The following is a 23,348-nucleotide window of genomic DNA, read 5'->3' as shown; positions in this document are numbered from 1 at the left end:
TAAGAGATCCCGCTCCTCCACAGGCTTAAATCTAGAAATAAGGCGTCATACCTTTCTGAGTGGGAGCTATTCGGGAAGACAACACGAAGAGCTGCTTCCAGCAAAGACCGTGAGGATTCGCAAAGACAGCTTCGCTCTGTAAAAGCGCTCTCCTACGTTCACTAGTATATCCCTGTTGTAAGCATTAGATGAGTAATCGCGATTTCCTAGAGATGATGAAATGCACTTGTTTATTGCGTCACCCAAGCTAGGACTCTGTCCCTGTCGCAAGCTAACACACCCATTATAATTACAACGACACAACTGTATTAACTGTACGCGTGATTTCCGAGGTCAACTTCGGAGACGACCATCTTTTTTATTTCTCGTCTCGGCACGTGCAGGGGAAGTGCAGAGATAGGCAAGTAAACTACTAGATTTTTTTTACTCAGTGGAAATGTAGCGTGAAAAATGTTCTGGTGAAGCACGTCCGTGATGTTCGCTAATGAACGGTGCGCTGTGTTTCTTCGCAACCTGAACCAACAATGACGACGATGTGCACGAGCTCTCCTGCGCATCACCAATGAAGGGCAAGAGCAATAAATAACGTAACCCGTGTCGGCGACACGGGAAAAACGACAGGCGAGGCACGTTCCGCCATGTTGTAATGATCGTGCAGAGGGTTGCCATGACAAAGAGAAAAAAAAGTCTCTTCTCTTTTTAGGGCTAGCATATAGATAGGGTTTTCCCCGACTTCGTTTATTTTGCGCAGTTCCGTTAGTTGTGCGATTTGCTCGAATACATAGCAGAAGAGTCTTCAAATGTTTCAGAAAATTCTGGTTCTACTATGCTACGCCGTGTCACGGTGCGAAGCCTGTGATGTGGATGACCGTGAAGGTAGGATTACCAGGAATCATTGTCATAGTACCTGTATCTAGATTTAACTGCGCTGCGTAGTGCAGGAGGGCACCTGTAATGTTTCAGTTTCATTTCGACATCTAGAAGGTGGTCTTTGATGATCTCTTCCACAATCTTGCTTCTCTCAAAATTCAATTCAAACCAGTTTCTATTTATTTCCCGCCATCAACTACTGCATGCCAGGCGGTGCATGTTTATTTCCTGCGGTAAGCTGATATGCTCGGACAGTGCACGAGACGGTAATGTGGGCTTGGGTAAACATGGTGAAGTCACTGAAATTGTAGCCCCATTTATTCTACGAGTACACAGCAAAAGCCTCTTAACATATTTCCGAAAACTTTCATTCTACAAAACCACGTCACTTTGCGAAGGCTGTGATATGGATGACCGTGCAGGTATGATTATCTGTAATGATTGTGATAATGCCCGTATCTAGATTTAACTTCAATGCGAAGGACAGGAGCGCATCAAGTAATGTTTCAGTTTTCTCCGACGGTCATCATTTTGCGTCTAATCCTCTCCTAACATCTGTGCTGTGGCTCTGAGATTATCAGTACATATTGCGTTTATAAAATACTACACTCTTGAAAACATTTGCTCCTTGGGTATTTCCACTTCAATTTGCATCCATTGACATTGCATAATTCGTAGCAGGGGGCGGCAGAATGTAGGTGGGCGGATGAGTTAAGAAGTTTGCAGGGACGGCATGGCCACAATTAGTACACTTTTGCCCCTGCAATGGCGTAAGGAGGCCTTTGCCTGCAGTGGGCGTACCAGGCTGATGATGATGATGATGATATTCTCATCTGTCTTGCCGAATTTTCTTTGTATAGCGCTGAGAGCCTGGTAGTTCCAAGTCACGAACAGCATGCGCGTTATCAGCATGACAGAGCATTCTCGGCGGGAAAGTAACGAGCGCAGAGTGTTCAAGAAAGGAAATGCGGGCAAGACAGATTAGGTTTATTGTTACGTGGCAAATATACACCTCAAAGGGTGTAATATTTTTTTGAGTGTGCACTGTTAAGAAAATTTGCACCTTTTGGGGCGCATATTTGTCCCACAACAATATTTGTTATTGCTGTTGCTTGCGTTTCATTTCTTGAAAACTGTGCGCTCGCTAACTTCCTGTCGAGAATGCTATGTCACGATGATAACGCGCAGGCCGTTCGTGACTTGGAAGAATCGGGCTGGAAGCGTTAAAGAATGTTTCAAGTGTCTATCCAGCGGGCACACAGTTTTAGGTACACTAAACCCTCTCAGACATTATGAAGATAACTATCGTGCCTAAAACTTTCCCGTCAGAAGATGCAACATTTAAACCAACGAATTTGTCATTTACGTAATAGCCCCTGACCCTGTCTTTCTTAAAGAGTTGGGTACCTCGTCAAGTAATTTAGCTTTTTTCCACCTGTTCCACCTGAAGACGAAGACGGGGAATAATAGGCTGGCTTCCCAACGCTCGTCTGTAATTCTAAGTCATTTTTAGCAAGCGTAGAATTCGTTCTTGCTTTTTGTGCTTTGCTCTCAACGATCGCTTGTCTGGGGGTCGCCGTCCTGCGAAAGAAGCACAGCAAGCGGCTCGCGAAGGACACCGGGCCGAAGCAGAAGCGTAGCGGGCCGCCGCTGCAGCCCGCCCTTCGTGATGCTCTAATGGCAACCATCACAAGTACTCTGTGATCAGGTCAGCATGTTCGTTCTGCAGACCACAGAGAAGTTGAGCAAGCAAGGAAAGGAATACGGCTCTGTGGTGTCGTACAAGAGCGGCCGTCGTCACGTTGACGCAGACTGCCTCTCTCGGATTCCTCTTGAGGCTACCGACTGCGATGCTGAGGATTTTGACGACTGTCTCGTTGCTGTTACTTCTACGTTCCCTGATGCGGCAGACTTTCACCGAGAACAACGGAGTGATATTACCCTCGATCCGCTTTTTGTCGCCGCCTGTACTTCTCAAGGCAGCGGTCGCTTTACTGTCCGTGATAAATTACTCTACAAAACTAATTATTCCGGGCATGGAGCGCGTTTTCTGCTTGTTGTCCCCGAGAGCCTTCGCTCCGACGTTCCACGCGCCATGCATGACGATGTGACATTCGGCCATTTCGGCTTCGTACGAACGCTGCACCGCACGCAGGAGCGCTTTTACTGGCCCAAGATGTACGAAACAACCAAGCGCGATGTCGCTAGTGTTGAAACGTGCCAACGTCACAAGCGACCGACCACCGCAGCCCCGGGTCCCATTCGTCCATTGACGCCGCCCAGCACGCCGTCCGAGCAAGTAGGCGTTGACCTTTTGGGTCCATTCCCGTTATCTAACAACCAGAACCGTTGGATAATTGTCTGCGTAGACCATCTGACACGTTATGCAGAAACTTCAGCCATACCGTCTTCCACCGCCGCTTGCGTGGCGGTCTTCCTGTTGCGTTCCGTGGTCCTTCGCCATGGCCCACCGCGTGTCATCATCAGCGACCGTGGTCGCCAGTTCATGGCTGATGCCATTGAAGAGTTACTTCGTTTGTGCACTTCACAGTTCCGTCATTCCAAGCCGTATCATCCACAGACCAATGGCCTCGTTGAAAGGACAAACAGAACGCTGACCAACATGCTTGCCATGTACGTCTCCTCCAATCATAAGAACTGGGACGACGTGCTGCCCTTCATCACTTACGCACACAACCCGGCGAAGCACGAAACCACGAAGTATAGCCTATTTTATCTCCTGTATGCAAGGTTACTGCGAAGCCCTCTCGACCCTTTCTTACCCTTCGTTCTGCACAGTGACGACTCTGTATCGAAGATTTGTGTCTCGCCGAAGAAGCGCGTCGAATAGCTCGTCTTCGTACTCTGGCCTCGCAAAGTCGTTCGAAAGAGCGATACGACGACCGTCACGTACAAGTATCGTTGGAAAAAGGTGACTTGGTCCTTCTTTGGACACCGCAACGCAAGCGTGGATTGTGCCAAAAGTTCTTGTCACAATATTCAGGCCCATTTGTAGTTGTGGACCGCCTGAGCGAACTCACGTCATAGCTCGCCTACCGTGCAATGGTCGGCGATCAAGCAAAACTCAGCTGACTCATATTGCTCGCCTGAAGCCTTTCTACCCTGCTTGTGCATCCTGACTCGCCCACGGGCTTCGTCTGCTTGCGGGAAAATGTAACAGATACGAAAGGCACGGACAAGAGGAAAGAAAAGAAGATGACGAGAACGAGGAGCTTGAGAGGCCGAGCTGCGCTACTATCACGCTACGATCATCATCCATCGCCTTTAAATAAAACCATTACTTCGCAACTCTTCGTAACAATATATTAACAAGGAACGGGCTACCGCAAGTTCCCGCAACGCACATTCTTAATGATAGCTCTACTAATCAACGCCGCTCATCGTGCGGTCTTTTCGTGCCCTCTCCAGGGCAACAATTTTCGTTTCATCTTGAACGAGCGACATCTACATCAGCTGAGCTATATGGCATTAAAGAGAAACTGCAACAAAATTTCTTAAAGCGTAAAAAGCCCAGTTTCAGACACTTTAGACATCCAGTAACCTCTGTGCAAAATTTTATCACTTAAAATACAGGTCAATGCGTCACAAATAGCTAGCAAAAATCGATGTTATTATACCGAAACGGAAGAAAACGCCACCATTATCGCACGGCGGAAGTAACGTACAGTGAAGAATGTAGAGAACCAGCCCTCGTGCTGTATGCTTCCCCAGGCCTCCTAGAGAGGAGGCTATGCCATTCCTTACTTGTGTTCCGTTACGGTTATGGGCGTTCCGCAGTATATCCGTACGTCTGCTAGCCACAGAGTTAGTATACTTTTTAAACTGCCTTGTGCACTGTGACAACGCCGTCGCACGCCCCCGATGTTCTTTTAGAGCGAAGTATTCTCTGAGTGCAGGCAGTTTTCTCTGTCCGGTTGTGTATGTTCAACAGCAGGGCCTCGATGCTTTTTCCTCCGCTCGAAGCAGAGCGCATTGGGGTGGCCAAGCTAAAGGTGCTGTATAGTCCGGCTAAACGCGCACGCGATCCGCGCGGTGTGTAGTTACGCTAAATCGGCGAACATTAGACGCTCTACAGTCGAGTGTCGCTTGCACGGGGAATGGAGCGTGTCCTATTGCACGCCGGAGCAGCTGGAACAGAGTGCATCGCCGGCTAGCTTGGCTGACCAGCAGCATGCTGTTCGGGCTCAGAAAAGCGAGCGTTGCGTTTGCTCCTTTGACAACACAGAAGCGCTCGCTCGTCGCGAACACTCCGCTGGTGCTGTGGCAACAGTTTGTCACAGTGCTTCTGCGGGTCACGTTTAAAGCGCAGGGTAATATTTTAGCGGTCTTAGCATCTCCGGCATGGCGTTCCCGACTTCACCGGCCGTTGCCTGGCACGCTGGAAGCGCGGGGCTCCTCGATCGACCAGACAACTCCCGCCATCTGTAGTAAAGGAAGATAATTAGATAATTAGAGAATTAGATAATTAGATAATTAGCTGAGGCTTGGCACTGCCGGGCAATTCGGGCTCGGTGCTACATGTGCGTAAACTAGCGGCCAGACAGGAAGGACTGCGGCCGTGATAAAGCTTCGACCATTTGGCTCTGGCGGCATTGCTTTCCTGCATGGCTTGTCGCCGCATTTACACCATTGGCCGCCGGGACACGTTCACCTTCGTGACAAATGCAGCATGCGGTTCCTGCTCGTTTATGGGACTGTGCGAGAAAGAATATCGTTTGTCTATTACGATACGTCCAATGTACAGACGTACGAAATATCTTGAAGATGATTATAGCGGAAAGGATCGCTCGAAAATATCGCACTTGCTTACAGCTTACCTTTGAACGGTACGTTTGGTTTTCGTGCCCCATTGCTGCATGTAGTGGTTATTGTTAACCCGCGAAAGCGGTTGCGAAGCAGGTATTTTTGCTGTGCTGTTGAAATCTATCTTGTGCAGTTTCGTCAACTGCAGTTTATATGCTTTGTGCGCGGTGGATAACCCGCGTCACACTTGCCTGCTGCACCGCGGTCCACGCTTTAATTTCGCTCCGAAAGCTAGAACAGGAAAGATGTATTCAGCCTTTCTCATCGTTGTGTACTGCACAAGCACTGCTTGTGTAGGAGTTTTTATGCTAGCACCCGACCGCCACGCAACGCATCGGCATTCTTGCAAAAGCTCAAGTCACGAGTGCAGCAGGGAGAGAGCGCGCCCAGAGTCACCCGTCAACTCGCAAATCATAAGCGAGCAATGCGCCTGGCTGCCTAGGCGCAAAGTGGTCCTTGCGCCACAACACACACATTCATCAACACGCCTAGGTGCAACATGGGCCAACTGAGAGATCAACACTTGCGTACGGTTCTTCAATTTCCGCCATATCCTCGTCGATACCGTTTTTCAGCCAGGTGCGCGCGTCGTCTTCACAGGCGCTATTTAATGGCTACTAATAACAAAATTGGCAGCCTTGCGGCATTGCCAACATTACGTTGAGTGCATGCGCTCCGCATATATATTCAATGACGCACAAGTGAAATTTCCTTGCAGTTCGCCTTTAAGGAGTCTCTTGTGCATGCACTTCGACGCCAGCCGCCAAAGACATAGGTGATATTCACGGATTCGAAAACAGCCCTACAAAGTACGTGGAACAGGCACAAGCGATGTAATAATCGACCTACAGCATTTGGCATTGCCTATCTTCACCACGAATCTAAGATTGCTGGACAATGCATCACGTTCCAACAGATACCTGGCCATGCCGGTATTTCGGGAAGCAAAAAGCGGATTGAACTGCCTGAAACGAACTCCTAACCAAAATTTCCGAAGAAAATGTTTTACTAAAGCCGACGCTTTGAACATGGCAAAAAAAATATGAACATCAAGAAAAAGACCGCCTCCGGTATCTGCCGCTTCACTAAGATAGCTTTCTGGCTTATCCATAAGTGAGATCGAAAATTCCACGATCACTTCCTCGACACTTAGGGACATCGCAACATAGTCTTGGACTGATCGTTGCATACATGAACAATTATCTGTACCGCATAGGGCGTACCACTAATCCCTACTGTGATAACTGTGGCAGCTTAGAGACAGTCGATCACATGCAACCTAATTGCACCGCGTACTGCGACAGGAGACGACGTTTGAAGCGACAAATGGAAATGATTTGCCACGATCCATTAACGCTACCCAGCAATCTTAGTTCCAATGCCCGGCCCTTCCAAACAGCGGCGGGTTTTGGATATACTGTTCGAATGCCTGCGTGAAATTCGTCTAACCGGAAATCTTTAAAGTTACTCGACGTTTCATATACGAAAGCCTATGATGCCGAAATGTTTATTCAGGCGAGAGCCTGAATAAACACAAAAGCAAGAAACCTTGTCGCTCTGCATGATTTTGGCCGCTTAGCTGTAGTCGCACTGCCACGTGAGAAAGAAACGTTTAGTTTTAGCACAGACGATACCAACTACAGAGAGACAGATAGAGAAACAACTTTATTTGCGGCAAAACAAAGTCGTTAAATTAGCTTGGCGGTGGTCAGAATGTGTGGTGGCCAATTACAGAATCATATTGATGACGTTACACAACGGACAGTGCTGGAGCACACCTCTAACTGAAAATTATTCGCAAAAAAAATCTCTTCTGCATTTAATAACATACCACGTGTTTTTGTAGTATATTTCACTCTAAGATAACGCATTAGCCATGTGATTCACGGTACAACTAAGTTATAGAGTCTGGCATAGGATGTCATGCTTCCTGTCGCTCGAAGCGATGATTTCAATGCGGATTGCCTAGCGCTCTTTAGTAAACCAGTCGAAGACACCAGCACCAGGCCTGTCTACCTAATGTGCTCAGCCTTTAACGCCGCAGATAAAATAGAAATTTTGGTACCATTTCATTGCATTACCGCATCGGCGATACCTGCGTGCCCTAATAGCGATAGCTTTGCTGTATTTGTTTTCCCACGCTTGCTGTCTTTGATTCGCAGTGATCTACTACGCAACCGAGATTGGACGAGCCACTCAACGCGCTGCGCGGGATTGCTTTCCGCTAATAAAAGATATTCGACCGCATCCGCCAAACGAAATAGCTATAAAGGCAAGTAACAGAATCATGTTTAAACTATTCTGGTCAAGCAATTTCAGTAGTAATTACAAAGACTGTGCAAGAAATATTGAGGAATAAAACAACTAAAGGTCAAAAATAACGTGAGAAATGAGAATGCGGCAACTCAAAATGCTATTTAAAGTCCAGTGCTGCAGATTAATTGTCTTATCTAGAACTGAGAAAAGAAATCCCATACGTCAATGCATTCTGAGATTGGTTATCTAGGCTTCACCATTTGACCTACCACCTAAAACTTTTAAAAAATGTGGATATTGCTTGAAAACGATTTATGTATTAATTCGCTGCATTCATCACGTGAATGTGATGGAAATTTCGAAATTTGAAGCTGCCTAAGCTCGTTTATTCATGCAGAAATTGTGACAGACGGCCCGCACATATTGTGAAAATGCGCTTTTTGTATTATTGCCAGTCCTTTCGGTTCACGTTGCCTTGAAGAAAATACAAATTTTCTGCTCCGAACGCAAGATTCGGAGCAGGAGGTGTTAATACTTGCGGAATATTGGGACGATGAGATGGTGGCAATGTTGGCAAATGACAAACACAGCCTGAAGACGCTCCATACTGGACAAAAACATTTTTAAAGTTTCGGTAACATCAGTGTTCCATCAACTGCGTTTAGACAAGACCAAGTGATTCAGTGTCGTTAAATATCCTCTGCTTTAGCACTTTCCTCATCCCACACATTATTTTTTAGTCATGAAATGCATTTAGCTCCCGTTGTCGGCGCCCTTCAAGCGACCTTGAGCCAAAGGCCAGAGCCGTTACCAGGGCGCTCAAACGAAAACATCCGAGGAAGTTGCGAGAACAAGACAAGATCATCCGGGCAGCCAGTGAAAACTTCAGAAAACGTGGCCTCTGGCCCCGAAACCTTTTGTACAGGACTGAATTCCATACTCTAGTGATTGTCCAAGCAAGTTACAAAAAACATTGTTGCGGAGTTCTTCCTTGTGTATGTTCACAATATCACTCCAGCTGTAACTTATGCTACGTTGCAGTTTTATTTGTCTTTTCGATTAGAAACGTTTAAAACACAGATGCAGGGCACCATACTTTTAACTGTCATCTTGCGGCGCTGAGACAGGGTCGCCTGTCCTCTTTTGAACGCCAGCGGCTTGTGAATCCGCCTTTTGCGAGGCATTGCGGCGCCATCGCGCGGTGGCCACGAGAAATAATTTGGCAGGCACCGCGGCGTGCTGCCGACAGCCGTCGCACCCGAGACTCGCGACCAAACAAGCAGCGTGTGAGACAAGACCGAAACAACGTGTACGCGCTGTCATATTTTGTCATCGTCAGCTAGCGATCGAGCCCGCTGGTGAATGCTTGTACCCAGAGGTTTCTTCAACGTGTCGAATGGCTGGAAGAAGAGCTTCGGGAACGCTTTACAACCTCATCCTTGGCCTGAAACTGGTGCACCGGTGCCGTAAAGTGAATAAGTAATAAAATAGTATGAGTATACCCATTAAACCTCATGGCTCGGATAGGACACGAGGTGTAGATCTTAGGGCAAATATCACGTTTTAGCACTGCATGTCTTGACTTATGGTGTGCCATGTGCTAGGCGTACATACGTACACATGTAGTGGGGAGGCCAACAGAATGCCAAGTTGCAGACGTTATTTATCCAAATAGTTTGTGTACGTCTACAAAAATGCCAAAAATTGTCAGAATTACCAAAATAGGAGATACCCCTCTGTTTGTGGGGTGCGCGTCTTCCTCTTAGACCGCACCGCTGTACGAACATAGTGGCCGACCACGACCTTTTTTTGAACTGGTGAGTGTACACAAACAGCGTCGGTATTGCCATGTAGTAGTGACGGCAAGGTACACATTAGCTATACTGTGGATGACGAAACTAACTTTTATTGGACGAACCTGTGCCCACAAAAACAAGCTACACTTAAAGCACAACGACAGCCGCGAACACAGTCGGTGATCGCCGAAAATCTGATCTGCCGGTCAAGCGTGTCGGCTTTTATACACGAGCCATCGAACGTTCGAGAGTAATCGCTGGCGCCCGCGTGCCTTCCGGAAACTTTTACATCATTCGCGTCGCTCATATATGCAATCAGATTACAGAAGGTTCGGCGACGACAGACAGAGGATAAAACGATCGATAGCATTCGAGAAACTTTCGATATTTGCGGGAGTGTCCCGCGCTGAGCGATAACAATGGTTTAACGGTGAAAAGCGGTCATCCGAAAAAGATAAGTACACGTGTCAGTATGAGGTCCGGATGTCTGGGCGACAGCGAAGGCGCTCCTGAAATGTGTCAGTTACACAGTAAGACGCGCCACTACACTCCACAAGATGCCGCACAGGAAAATTAGCCTTAGTGCATACCGTACTGCATCCCGATTCGCTAAACGAACAAAAAAGTCTTCTGCAAGAAAATACTACTTGCTGCCTACAAGAATGACGAAACGACAATTAGCAACGTCTGCTAACTAGCACTATAAGCTACTTCCACAGTGGACGCTGTTTCCCACGTCAGCCCAGCAGTGCAGGGTGACCTTGGCTCCGACAGATAACTACGCCGACAGCACGGGCATTCGCTGAGCGTTCATAAAGCTGCACGTTTGCATGGTGTGAAATTGCGAAATGATGGCGTTCTAGCGACGGACGCACAGAGACCATAGAAAAAAAAAAAGAACACTTCGCTTTTCACTCAACCAGGTCACGCGAGCTCAGAGATCGTTTGCTTCGCCAGCTCACAGATACATTTGCGGCTTCGTCGAGATAACTCGTATCAGTCAGTAATGAAAAAACAGAGAGGTAAACTGCATATGCCAACACATACCTGTCACAAAGTGCAGCCCTAATTTAGGCTTCACGGCGCTATCCATCGCGTTTTACCTACGGAAATCGGAAAATTCGCATAGACCCGCTGGGATGGTCACGGGAGGTGCAACCGTAAACGAGACACAACATTGGCATCGCGCAAAATTTCGATGGCAATAATGTTCGAAAGGCGCTCCATGTGCACGGCAGCGATAATGACAAGGCTGACAAGTGGGGGAAAGAATTTTATTGGAGTTCCAGCGAAGACGCGGAACTCGTCGCGCACTCGGCTAGTCCCACGTCGTGACTGGCAGGTCTAGCCCACCGGCAAACCGGACAGCCAGGATTTGCTCGCCTAGAGCGGGGCTACGCAAACGCGAGTCCAACTCCTCCTTGCACTCCCGGAGCATGTGTGCTAGACTGGAGGTCTGCCCGCTGCACGGGCAGGCGTCGCCGCGATATACGTCGGGGTAAACCGTGTAGAACAGTAAAATACAGATATGTGCCCGTCTGTAAGAGTCTAAGAGAAACGGCTTGCGCCCCATTCCACTGGCAAGTGCAGCACCTGCCATGGCCGTACACCACTCACTTGGATGAGAGAGTCGAGTCCGGCCGCGCGCCCTGCATGCGCCTGCCAAATGGCTTCGGCCCTCAGCCACTAGAGCGCTGCGCATGCGCAGTTTGGCGTCGCAAAACGCGGATATCGCTGCGCAGGATTTACGTCACCTCGAGAGATGGCGCCACGCAGCTTCTTCAGGAGCTTTTCTTCTTCCAGCTGGCACTGAGCACCGTCTCCGTGGCGTATTTCACAGCCTGTAGTGGTGCCTTCAGCCGGTTTTCTTTTTCTAGCTGGGCAGCGTCCAGATGAACGAGCCCACAGTATGGCGTGGTGCGGTGTAGTAGGGTGTGCCGTTGCGAACATGCACTACACCCATTTTAGGATTGTGGCTAGTCTCATCTCGAAGCAACCTACTTTGACGGTAGCCATTTCATGTTTATATCTACTCTCAATTATGGGAGAGTCAGTAATTTTTTTACTCTGGTAGCTGCTTTGACGCGAAAGCGTCAAATGGCCCATTGAGCGAAAAAAGCCGACGTCTGTCACCTGTAGCAGTGAAACGGCACCTACGTTCGCACTGCCATTGGCCACGACGCATAGCCTCAACGGTACAGAGCGGGCGAAAGGGGACAGCTGCTGGAGATTTACCGCACGAGGTGTTGCGTGAGGGGAAAAGGCATCGCCGCGACGCCATATTACGCTCGCTCTCGCCTCGGAAGCAACAACCCGATCCATATCTCTCTAAACCCCACTGGGCTTAGCTGCTCCATGCACCTGCCGGTCTTGGTGGCGGGCGCTGCTTCCTCGGTCTCAAGACGCGCAGGACGTCAGTCGGATGTGACGTAGGCCCCTCAGGCTGCTGTTGCTTGCTGGCTCGGGCACCACGTACCGCTATGGTACGTTACTCGCAGTGCTAACTTGAAGGACCACTCAGCGGTCTTCAATTCGACACTAATGCTTTTTCATTCATTACTCGTAAGAGGTATTTAGGTGTCCTCGGATTTTTTATTTGTTCACTTACACAGCAGAAAGAGGAATTTACCGCCATCCATGACGTCTATGAAACATTGAATCAGTGAAGAAATAAATGCTTGTCACCATAACTGCCTTTTCTAGCTATTAAGTCGAATTTTTTTGCATGCCATGTGCTCAAGTGCACGACTACGCTTGCGCACTTAAGTGAGTTGCAGCTAAGCAGACAGATAAGCGGCCAATTTCATTCCATGTCACAGCTCATCCAAAAATATCAACACTGAGACTATGTAGAAGACTGCTCCGCCTATGGACAGGTTCCAGTAAGCTATAGCACTGCGCGTACAGAGTCGTCTGCTCAGTACCACGTCCACGGCTCGAAGCTAGGTATATCTATTCACTTACGCCAAGCTTGGCCTCTGCTGCTTTGTATGTTATTGCAACACTCGTTTGTTTCGTCGGTTTCCGGTAAAGTATTCATTCATAGCGCACAAAATGCGTCAGCGCAACTTGAGGCATGAACAGGAATAGCACAGTCGGAATGCTTCGTGAACGATCCTAGGACATGCATACCCCGTCGTTCACATGGCGGGATGCCTTCACTGGACTGCACTACGATCATAAATCTAATTTCGCATGATATTGTGATTGTAAAATGGGGCGACTGTCATCAAAACGTGCCTTCACGTGAGCAGTCTACGATTGGTCATCGCGGCATTGCAGCAGTGGATTATCACGTCTGCGATTTTGTCTTTCTTCCATGTCATGCGCAAAGTTTTTATAGATGTGAATAAATTCTCCCTTTTCCCTAAAGAAGGCGTAAAATCTGCACGTCTAGGAAAATTTCCCTAATAGTTACAGAACCGCAGTCGGGATAGAACTCAGTCCATATTCGAAACAAAACCGTCGTTGCGCCTGCCTTTTGCAGGCACTCAATAGGCAGACAAATGCCCTTTGAGCGCAGATCACTTTTGCAGGCAGTCTGCCCCTTGAGGCGGTTGGATTCCGTCGGGCGCGATCACCAACGGCCTCTTTCGAAGCCTGACGCTTCATGTTTTCAATATTCGTTCAATTTTGACAGCAGGAAAAAAGCCTGCTGTTTTTGATGCGACATACCCAACTGTTCAAAGGAATGTCGATCCCTCATGTCAGATAAGAGAAAGAGAGACAGTCATCGCCGTGAATTCCGTTATTTCTGCTTCACCATGAAGGCACATCATTCAGGTGAGCGTCGTCGAAGCGTTACTTGGTAACCTCCAAAACACTACATGCTTCCCCTTGTAATCAGGTGACAGCAGTGCGTTATCGCCTGCTTCCCGCGCTGAAAAAGCGCATAATGCTGCTGTATCCGACTCCAAGAAAGGCGAGAGGGAAAAGCTAGTTTTTATTCCGACTATTTCCAGTCTGGGCAGGTTCCGACGCTCCACGATGCTTTATATGAGCCGTGATAGATGGAGGCAACCAAAGAAGTTTAGTGACGCAAGATACACTGAGAAAACTGAAGCTTCCGATAGCCGGGGCTCTGTATTCCAACACGTTCGGCAAAATGAAGCTGTGAGGCCGCGAGAAAGTTGCCTTTTGAGCTTCACATGTCAGAACCAATTTGACAACGCAAAGTGCAGCATGGATGTAGTGAAAAGTCCTGTGATTTTCCAAGCAATTCATGTATGTTTAACTAGCATTATGTTTGTAAATAAACTTGTGCCACGAAAAAAGAAACGGCGACATAGCTATGTCTAAATATAGCAAAAGAGGTGATAGCAGGGCACCTTATTGATGATTGCCAGATGTTATTTATTTTACCAGTTGAGATTACACGGCACATGAATTCAAATATAGTTGCCAGGAACTATAATTTTGGTTGTAGTATTTAAGGCACTACAGGAAATAGATCTTAAAACGGTCGTTCACTTTGCATGCTGTGCGTGCTGCAAAACCCTTTAAATGCTGAGGATGACAAAGACCAAGTCAACAGAGCTCTCAGTTTTGGGAACTGGGAACCCAGAGCATTCTTAATGGCAAGAAGCGACTCAACAGAATGCCGTACCTGAGAGCTTCTAATCGTATATTAGCAAAATCAATGGCTATTACAAAATCTTTCTTCCGTGAAAAAGAGGTCGCACTGGCTGCTTGAAGGGCGGCCGTAGCGAAACTTTGCGAATAACCATTTCTTTCTTGCGACAGCTCTTAAAGAAAGCGGATTGCTGCTAGGATAATAAAAGGTAATAAGGCAGCATATTACTGATGAACAAGCATAACTCGCGCCTTCTTGTGAGAGATAGATGCCGCTTATCTAATATATGCCTCAGCGGGAAGTGCCGAATGAAGATCGTTTAACAACGAAACTGTTTGCTTCTAACGCCTCCTCTCTTCAGTTTTCCGTCAATGAATGAGTCTCTGGACAAACCAGTAAACTTGATTCTGGAAGTTCTAGAACTGTTACTGAAATTTCGGTCTCAACGTATGAGATTAACTACTGATGTGCTGAAGGCGTTTCTGAAAGTTTGAATTCGAGAAAGCGACCACGATAGCTTTCAGTTTGTGTTAGTATTAGAACGATGCAGACAGAATTTGAGTTTGATCAACTGCAAGAGGTGGCGCATGACTTGACTCCTCTTGTAGGGGCACCACACAACACAAGTTCACGGCAGCTGTAAGCAACCATTCGACATCATCTGGATAATGTGGTTAGCGACAACAGCATGATGGCAGATCAGTTAAAGTTTTCGTTCTATGTAGACGATTTGCTCACTGGATTGAATTCCAAAGAAGATGTTCTGAATATGCACGCAGGAATGATGCTTAAGAAATGGTCGATAAACTCTGTTTTCCTGCATGAACAATTTAATAACGTCGGTGCAGCGCAAGTAAATTTTCACGACCAAGATGTAATGCTGCCACCTAAAAAACGTGTAAAGCATTTGTTATTGCAGAATACAGAGATGACTTCCTGCATCTGAGCGTGGACTGTGCGCTTCTTGCTTTGAGTGATACCTGACCTACGAATCGTTCAGTTCATGTTATCAGTGGAATCTTCGGACCCTTAGCATATCTTAGTCTGTTTAGCGTCAAAGGGGAAATGTTTCTTCAACTGTTATGGATCGAATAACTTGGATGGGACTCGACTTCCGAAGGAGCATGAGCGCAAATAGGTCACATGCACTAGCCACTTCTAGAAGCTCAAAACAGTCAGTGCATCTCGCTACCTATTTTCGGCAACTGATGCCCGACCAGAGAAATTCGAAGTACTCATAATGTGTGACTCAGGCACTCATGCCTATTAACAGTTGCATATGTCCGCTCTCGAAACTAAATTCAAGCTATTCGGAGGATCTTCTTGCTCGGTAAGGTTAGAGTGATACCCATCAAGAAGTTGGCAGTACTAAAGCTTGACCTGATGGGAGCACTGGTTGCAGGCAAAATGTCCCAATCTATAAATCACAGAGTGTTCAATGATGTTGGAATAACAACGCCTTGGATCGACCCCGCTATAATCTTGTGTTGATAACAGGACAATAAAGAAACAAACTGGAAACGCTTGTGTCGAATGGAATTTCTGATATGCCAAATATATCCGATCCTAATAGAGCAGGTACTGCCGAAAAGAAACGAATTCGACAGATCTGCTGACTTGAGATAATTAAACTGACGAGATTCTCAACCGAAGAATCTGGAAGAAAAGATTTTTGTTCTGTTCACTCGAAGCTTGCCCTTAAGATATGCTGCAGGGTAAAGATCTTTCAACAATTTTTCTTTTTTTTATTTACCATTGCAGACCATTCAGAAGCGCATCTAATATAGCTATGACAAATGCAGCAACCTGGACAAGCTTTTCTGCAATAAAGCTATTGTAATGAATTGAGATCCCTTGCCTATGGCAGAGAGCAATCGTTCACCAGACGAGCAAACGCCAAATGCCACTGTCCGGAGCTGAAAGGGGGTTAACCGAGAAGCTCGATTTTTGTTAATCATATCATAAGAAGCCAACAAAGACACCAAGGACAACACAGAGGAAATTTCTTGCACTTCGTAATTGAAATAATAATGAAATCAGCTACTTTTGCATGGAAAATGGAGCAACTCCAGGGTAAAGTGCGCAAACGACGAGAACCACCACCGAATCCTGATGCGATGCTTCTGTCTACAGACCAAAATCAACGCAAGGCAATGCGCAGCAACACGCCTTCGAAAACATCCTGCGCCTCAGTCGTGAGAGAAAACCAGCAAAGACCATCTTCTACAAACAGTTAATCATAACCCTCAAGTGATACTGCCGCAAGCCAACCACAACAATAAGCCCCAGCGTCGCAGCAGAAGAACAGAAAGAGCCAAGAAACGTTCTTAGATGGTAGCACTCTAAAATACATAACAAGTATGCTGATTCGCATGATCGGAGCAATGAAGGCTCTTCTCGGTGCCAGTCCGTCGTTTAAAAGGATCCCCGATATAGAAACCATCCTGGCTTTCGAACCGCTGGTGTCGAATTCTTTCACAGCGCAACGCCATGATTCTCCAGAGTTGTAACAATGACTTCGCCAACAATCTTCTTGCCAGCAATGTTTACCAACAAGCATTTCCACATATGTACTATATTCCCGTGGAACGCTCGTGACCTGCGCTCAAAGTTAGCGGACTTCAAATATGTTGCGCTAGTATACCCATCCCCCTTTTTGGTCATATCTGAGTCTCGCGTACACGAGCATTTTAGGATAAAGGGGTATTATTTTCATCACTCAAAGCGACAAAACGCAATTAGTGACTTTGACTCCTCGTTGGAATTCGAAACGAGGTGCCTGTCTCTGTGATTGACATAGCACCGCATGACAGGAATGAATATTTTTGCGCAACCACCGTGACTGCATCTAAAGTTTTTACCCTGAATCGCATCTGCTTGGAACCAGGCTCACCTTTCGGCGTGTGAAGATTTGAAAACCTGTTGACAAGCACTCATTCTCCACGTATTATTTGAGGTGGTTTTTACTCACTTAACGAGGTCTGGGGCAATTCACATACATGTGGTCGTTGTGTTAAACTGGTGAAGCTTCTTGCAAGATACGATATAGAGCTCCTGAATGATGGCGGCATAACATACCTTAAAAACACGAAGACTGTTAGCTGCACTGACGACACATTCGCATCAAGAGACGTTGCCTTTATGTTCGGCTGGTGGGCAGATTTCGATACTCGCAGTAGCGATCACTACGCGATGCTAATATCTGCTCTTTTTTGGACGTCGTCCAGAAAAGCGAAACTGAAGTTGTAGACTGGGAAGCTTGCACAGCAGCCGTAGACAAAGGCATCACATCCTCGATTATGAATACAGAATTAATACCGAGAATAGCAATTAATGTTTAGAATAGCTGTTAAAGATATTGGCCAGTAGTTAGAAAGATGCTGCTTACTACCTGACTTATGTAACAGAAGCACGTTAGCCATCTTCCATGATGAAGGTACAATCCGGAAGTTAGTGATTTATTGAAGGAAAGAGTAAGGTATCGTGAAGTCCACAAGGCATACCCAACGAGAAACAAATTGGGGATTCCATCGGGCCCTTCACTTTTCTTTGTATCAAGATTTAGTATGGGGTTTAAAACACGTTCTGTGCTAAGATATCATTAATGGGGCAAGTTGTATTAATGTGTGGAAAAGGAGGAACAATATGATTATCGCAAGTAAAAACGGACCCAAAGTATGCGTTGAAGGCGTTGGAGATTAATAATGAATCTCTAGTCATTTCGTTGCTCACACATAAAGATGTGCAAGAGCTGTCACGAGGAAAAATGGATCCCCAGCACTTATGCGGGTTACTTTTCAACAGAAGCGGTAGCTGCACGCTATAAAAAAATCTTTAGCTGATTTAGTTTTTGTACAAAGATCCTCCTTCGCCTTAGCAAACCTAGCAGCGTGTAAGCGGTTATGGGAGTACTTCAATCGTCTAAGCCTGCGAACACGACGTGAAAGATGTATATCCCTGTTCATCGAAGGGATTTTTAGTATTTTTCTTTTTTGTTTTGATGGGAATGAAGTGTTCAATACATGACATGACAATATTTTCCAAATGTGTCACGAGAACATTCATGTCACTTGATATACTGAGTCTTTCAAAAATGTCGAAGCTATCAGCCAATGTACCTAGAATAGAGGGGTCGTCAGCGTGACTGAAATCGCGAAATGTACTAAGACAGAAGGATGGTTTAGGAACTATGCACGGAAGGGAAACAAAAACAGCCTTGTGATCAGAAATGCCTCCTACCACTTCACTAGTGTAATCATTCGCGGCAACGTTCGAGCTAAGAAAGACCAAGTCCAAAAGAGCATTCTGCCTGGTAGGCTCGCAAACAATCTAAGTAAGCCCCAAATTTCAGGCTAAAATTTAGAAGTTTTTTATCGAAAGTGGCATCATGACCGCACGTCGATAGAGAGAGCCAATGAATGCCCGGTGCATTGAAATCACCGAGACAAATAAAGTTGGAAGGACTTAGGTTGTGCAAGTACATGAACGTTTCGATTGCTTGAAGCGAGTCCACCGTTGTTCCCGGGGGGCGATAGGAAGCACCGATTACAAAATGCATTTTTTGCAAGTAAAGTTTGCACCAGGCCGACTCCGTATCTAGAGGAGCTGGAAGAACAGGAAAGCTAAGATCTGACCGAAGCAAAAGGGCGGAGCACCACGCACCAATTCCGCTTTCTAGAATTGACGAAGCACGGAAGCTCCGCCTGCCTTGCTTGGCAGTGCACCACGTCGCAATGGGTTGAGCCATATTTAAGAAATACTAGATTGTACTACCTTGAGCCGACATTAGGTCTTCGAGCGCCATCACAGCTTCGCCGTGGAGACGCCACGATTCTGTATCGAGTGTGGTTGGGCATTGCCTTTACCAAAGCATATGCATTCCGCATAGTGATGACCGACACCGCAACCGGTGGCCACTGCGGCCATGAAGAATCGATTGACCCTATTTTGTGCACCTTCTCGCAGTACAGTCTACAGAGGGAATACCTTCGCCACAAACTTGATCCAAACAAACTTAACGAGCTGGACGACCAACCGCTAACGGAAAAAATAATTTTACACCATCGAAAGGACCTAATGTCACAGAAGAAGGCCGTGCAAGCACTATTGCGCTTTTTGCGATCTACCGGCATTTGTGAAGGTCTTTAACTGGAACGCCTTTTTTTTTTGTGTGTGTGTGTGTGTGTGTGTGTGTGTGTGTGTGTGTGTGTGTGTGCGTGCGTGCGTGTGTGCGTGCGTGCGTGCGTGTGTGTGTGTGTGTGCGTGCGTGCGTGCGTGTATCTGAACGCTTTCCTCGCTATCCTCATAGTAACCCCTATCTCCCATTCCCAGTGTAGGGTAGCAAACCGGAGACTGATATGTGGTTAACCTCCCTGCCTTTCCTCTTCATCGCTCTCTCACTCTCTTATAAATGTTTCATTATTTAAAAATTACTTTATGGAGAATGATGAGTTCGCAAGGTCACGAAGACGTTTAAAGCCGGAAGAACGAAATTTTGTTATATCCCTTGACAATCATGCTGGCTGAACCACTCTGCTTGCACCTGCCGTAGACACAGTTCCTTGTAGTAATTATTGTATGAAAGGGTGTGTGGTCAAGAGCTCGGGGGCTGACATCGTAAAGTAGCTCCTATTGTTCTGCTAAAAATTGTACAGATGTGTGGCCCACACGCTGCGATATGCATACAGGCTGCCTGAACCATAGTGGTGTCGTGTTCAAGGCGAGGGAAGCCCGCGGATTTTGACTGCTATGAATAATGGGTGTATCAGGTCAAGTTATACGCTAATGATTTATTCGCGATGTCTATCATTGCCACTGTTTTCTAGGTTGATCATAAATGAAAACATGTTATTCTGTTTTTCAGCCTGTGTCAGAAGCAAAACCGGCGACTGTTGGTTATGTTATTAGCACTTACTGTGATATTTGTTTCCTTTAGCACGAACGTTTATATGGCTATCAATGAATCTATCAATGAAACTACACGCTGCATTCTGTGACGTGTCACGTGTCTTTACTTACCCACAAGCTACATAAAGAAAGCACAATCAGATATCTTTTCAAATTCATCAGCTTTCTCATTGATTATGCTAAGCGTCTGCTGAAGGTGTCTGCGGCATAGCTCTTGTTATTGATGTGGTTGCTCCGTGGTTGCTCAGTGGCTATGGTGTTGGGCTGCTGAGCACTCGGTCGCGGTATTGAATCACGGCCATTGCGGCAGCATTTCGATAGGGGCGAAATGCGAAAACACCCGTGTTAGGTGCAGGTTAAAGAATCTCAGGTGGTTTAAATATCCGGATTCCTCCACTACGGCGTGCCTCATAATCAGACAATGGTTTGGGCACGTAAAACCCCATAATTTTAATTTAATTTGCTTTATGAAAGACCGAATATGTTCGCGGAAATCGGTCATTTGACAAATCGTGTGGTGAAAGACGTGTAAACATAGGTTAATCATGCAGTTCTAGTCGACAACGTACTAGTATGGCTTTCTGGGAGGACTATCCACGTGGAGACAAACACAGGAACAAGTTGTAATTTGAAGCCGGTTCTGTATCATTTCGCCTCAAGGATATTTTTATAAAACCGAAATTGTACAGCCTACGTACAAAAGTGATATAATGTGTTACTCATTCGCTAGCGTAGTAATCGTGCAGTGTGCTTTTTTCTATTTCTGACCAGTTTCTCAAGAGCGTTTGTGACGAGAGCCAAGCGTGCGCAAGAGAACTAAATACTTTGGAGCTTCAGGTAAGCCCGCGCGAATACGTAGACCATAGTGAACAGCATTTGTTGAGTAAATACAGATATGAAACACTCGCACAAGTGCTGCACGTGGTTCATATTTTCATATTTCCTGTGGGTGCAACTCCATGGAAATTCACCCTGTAGAGCAAACGCAATACCTGATTGGGGTCGGCTTTCTTTAGGCCAAATTAAGACATAAGTTAACCTTGACGTCTGAAAGAACCTGTGCATGCTGAATGACAGCTACGATGGATGTACCGGATGTTTTCTAGAATTCTGACAGAACCAAGAATCTCCTGACGCAGATACCACAATTTTATTACCCGAAGTAGGTCACTCAAACATATGGGCGTTATTTGCGTGAGAAATCACTGCTTACACTTTGTTGTTTAGTCATTTTTTATTAGCTAGCAATTTAACCCATTATCTTACGGCACGCTAGGAGAGTGCCGACTCGAGCTCGTTGCTATGGCATTCATCATCATCAGCATGGTTACGCCCAGTGCAGGGCAAAGGCTTCTCCCATACTTCTCCAACTACTCCGGTCAAGTACTAATTGTGGCCATGTTGTCCCTGCAAACTACCTAATCTCCTCCACCCATCTAACTTTCTGCCGGCGCCTGCTGCGCTTCCCTTCCCTTGGAATCCAGTCCGTATACCCTTAATGACCGTCGGTTATCTTCCCTCCTCATTACATGTCCTGCCCATGCCCACTTATTTTTCTTGATTTCAACTGAGATGTCATTAACTCGCGTTTGTTCCCTTACCCAATCTGCTCTTTTTTTTATCCCTTAACGTTACACCCATTATTCTTCTCTCCATAGCTCGTTGCGTCGTCCTCAATTTAAGTACAACCCTTTTCGTAAGCCTCCAGGTTTCTGCCCCGTACGTGAGTACTGGTAAAACACGGCTGTTATACACTTTTCTCTTGAGGGATAATGGCAACCTGCTGTTCATGATCTGAGAATGCCTGGCAAAGGCACCCCAGCGCATTCTTATTCTGATTATTTCAGTCTCATGATCCGGATCCGCGGTCACTACCTGTCCTAAGTAGATGTATTCCTTTACAACTTCCAGTGCCTCGCTACCTATCGTAAACTGAACTTTTCTTCCGACCCTGTTAAACATTACTTTAGTTTTCGGCAGATTAATTTTTTAGACCCACCCTTCTACTTTGCCTCTCCAGGTCAGTGAGCATACATTGCAATTGGTCCCCTGAGTTAATAAGCAAGGCAATATAATCAGCGAATCGCAAGTTACTCTTATCCCCAATTCTTCCCAATCCAAGTCTCTGAATACCTAATGTAAACACGCTGTGAATAGCATGTGGCACGGCATTAAGGAAACGGAAACAGGGGACACAGCGAAGGCGACATGTATGCAGCGTTCCGTGTGTCCCTTCACTGTGTCCTCTGTTCACGTGCGGTTGTAAGCCTATTTCGAAAAAAAAAGGCCTGGTGCATGTAGCAGTTGCAAACTTAATCAGGTCAGTTGACAGCCGCCATGTATTATCATTATGAAAATTTCATCGGTTTCGCGATACGCAGAGCCACACTTGCGGCAAAAACCTTCTCTTTTTTATATACGAGCCATATTGGGAGAACACCCAATGTACCCGCGAGCATATATGACATGGAAAGTTGATGTTGTGCAACAGTTTCGTTTAGTGGTTTACCGTGCTGTTCTTAGTAATGTTTAAGCGAAGTACCACAGAGTCATTGAAGAAGTGGGAAGGAAGCAAGGAAAATTTCAGCGGAAAGGCTCATGCATACCGCAAGTCATGGTGGGATGCATGAGCTTATTCGGACCAGACTGTACCTGTTGTTGGCGTTTCTTGCTACGCCATAAAAAATGTCAACACCGCAACGGGAAAACTTTTCTAAGAACGCGCACGCACCTCTTTATGTTCTCTCGTATTACTGTCTGACGCTTTGTTGCAGGCAATCATTCCGTGCTCGAGGAAGAAACTTTGGGCCATCTGGGTAGGTTACTACTAAAATTTTCGTCTTTTTGATGTTTGAGAGGCTGAAATGCAGCATGAGCAGCTGCTGCTCTCGCACAAGGAGATGCATTTACTCATTTAACACTGAAAAAATGAAATCATTAAACCGGCTGCGCTGGTTTGTGCAAGCCTATTAACATACATTTAACGTGCTTTGAACTTATCATAATTGCAGCACAATGCTTTCCTATAGCAGAAACTGAGCCTGTGATAGTATGGTTAGAAAAAGCCCCCCCCCCCCCCTTTATTACTGACTGAAGGATATTTGTGTTCCAAATACCCATGC

General features: G+C 46.3%; 1 protein-coding gene across 1 annotated transcript in view; it reads left to right on the top strand.

The window, feature by feature from the left end:
* Nucleotides 1–729: 729 nt before the first annotated feature.
* LOC142574193 (uncharacterized) overlaps nucleotides 730–23,348 on the top strand; it is a 43,048-nt gene continuing 20,429 nt past the window's right edge. Inside the window, exons 1-4 of the mRNA XM_075683341.1 lie at nucleotides 730–876; nucleotides 7,857–7,966; nucleotides 20,998–21,063; nucleotides 23,001–23,042. Of these exons, the coding sequence (XP_075539456.1) occupies nucleotides 801–876; nucleotides 7,857–7,966; nucleotides 20,998–21,063; nucleotides 23,001–23,042 (294 nt within the window). The 5' untranslated portion in view covers nucleotides 730–800. The remainder of the gene's footprint in view (nucleotides 877–7,856; nucleotides 7,967–20,997; nucleotides 21,064–23,000; nucleotides 23,043–23,348) is intronic.

The sequence above is a fragment of the Dermacentor variabilis genome, chromosome 3, assembly GCF_050947875.1.
Source record: "Dermacentor variabilis isolate Ectoservices chromosome 3, ASM5094787v1, whole genome shotgun sequence".
NCBI lineage: Eukaryota > Metazoa > Arthropoda > Arachnida > Ixodida > Ixodidae > Dermacentor > Dermacentor variabilis.
Note: the sequence above shows the minus strand (reverse complement) of the source record. Positions and strands in the feature narration are given on the sequence as shown.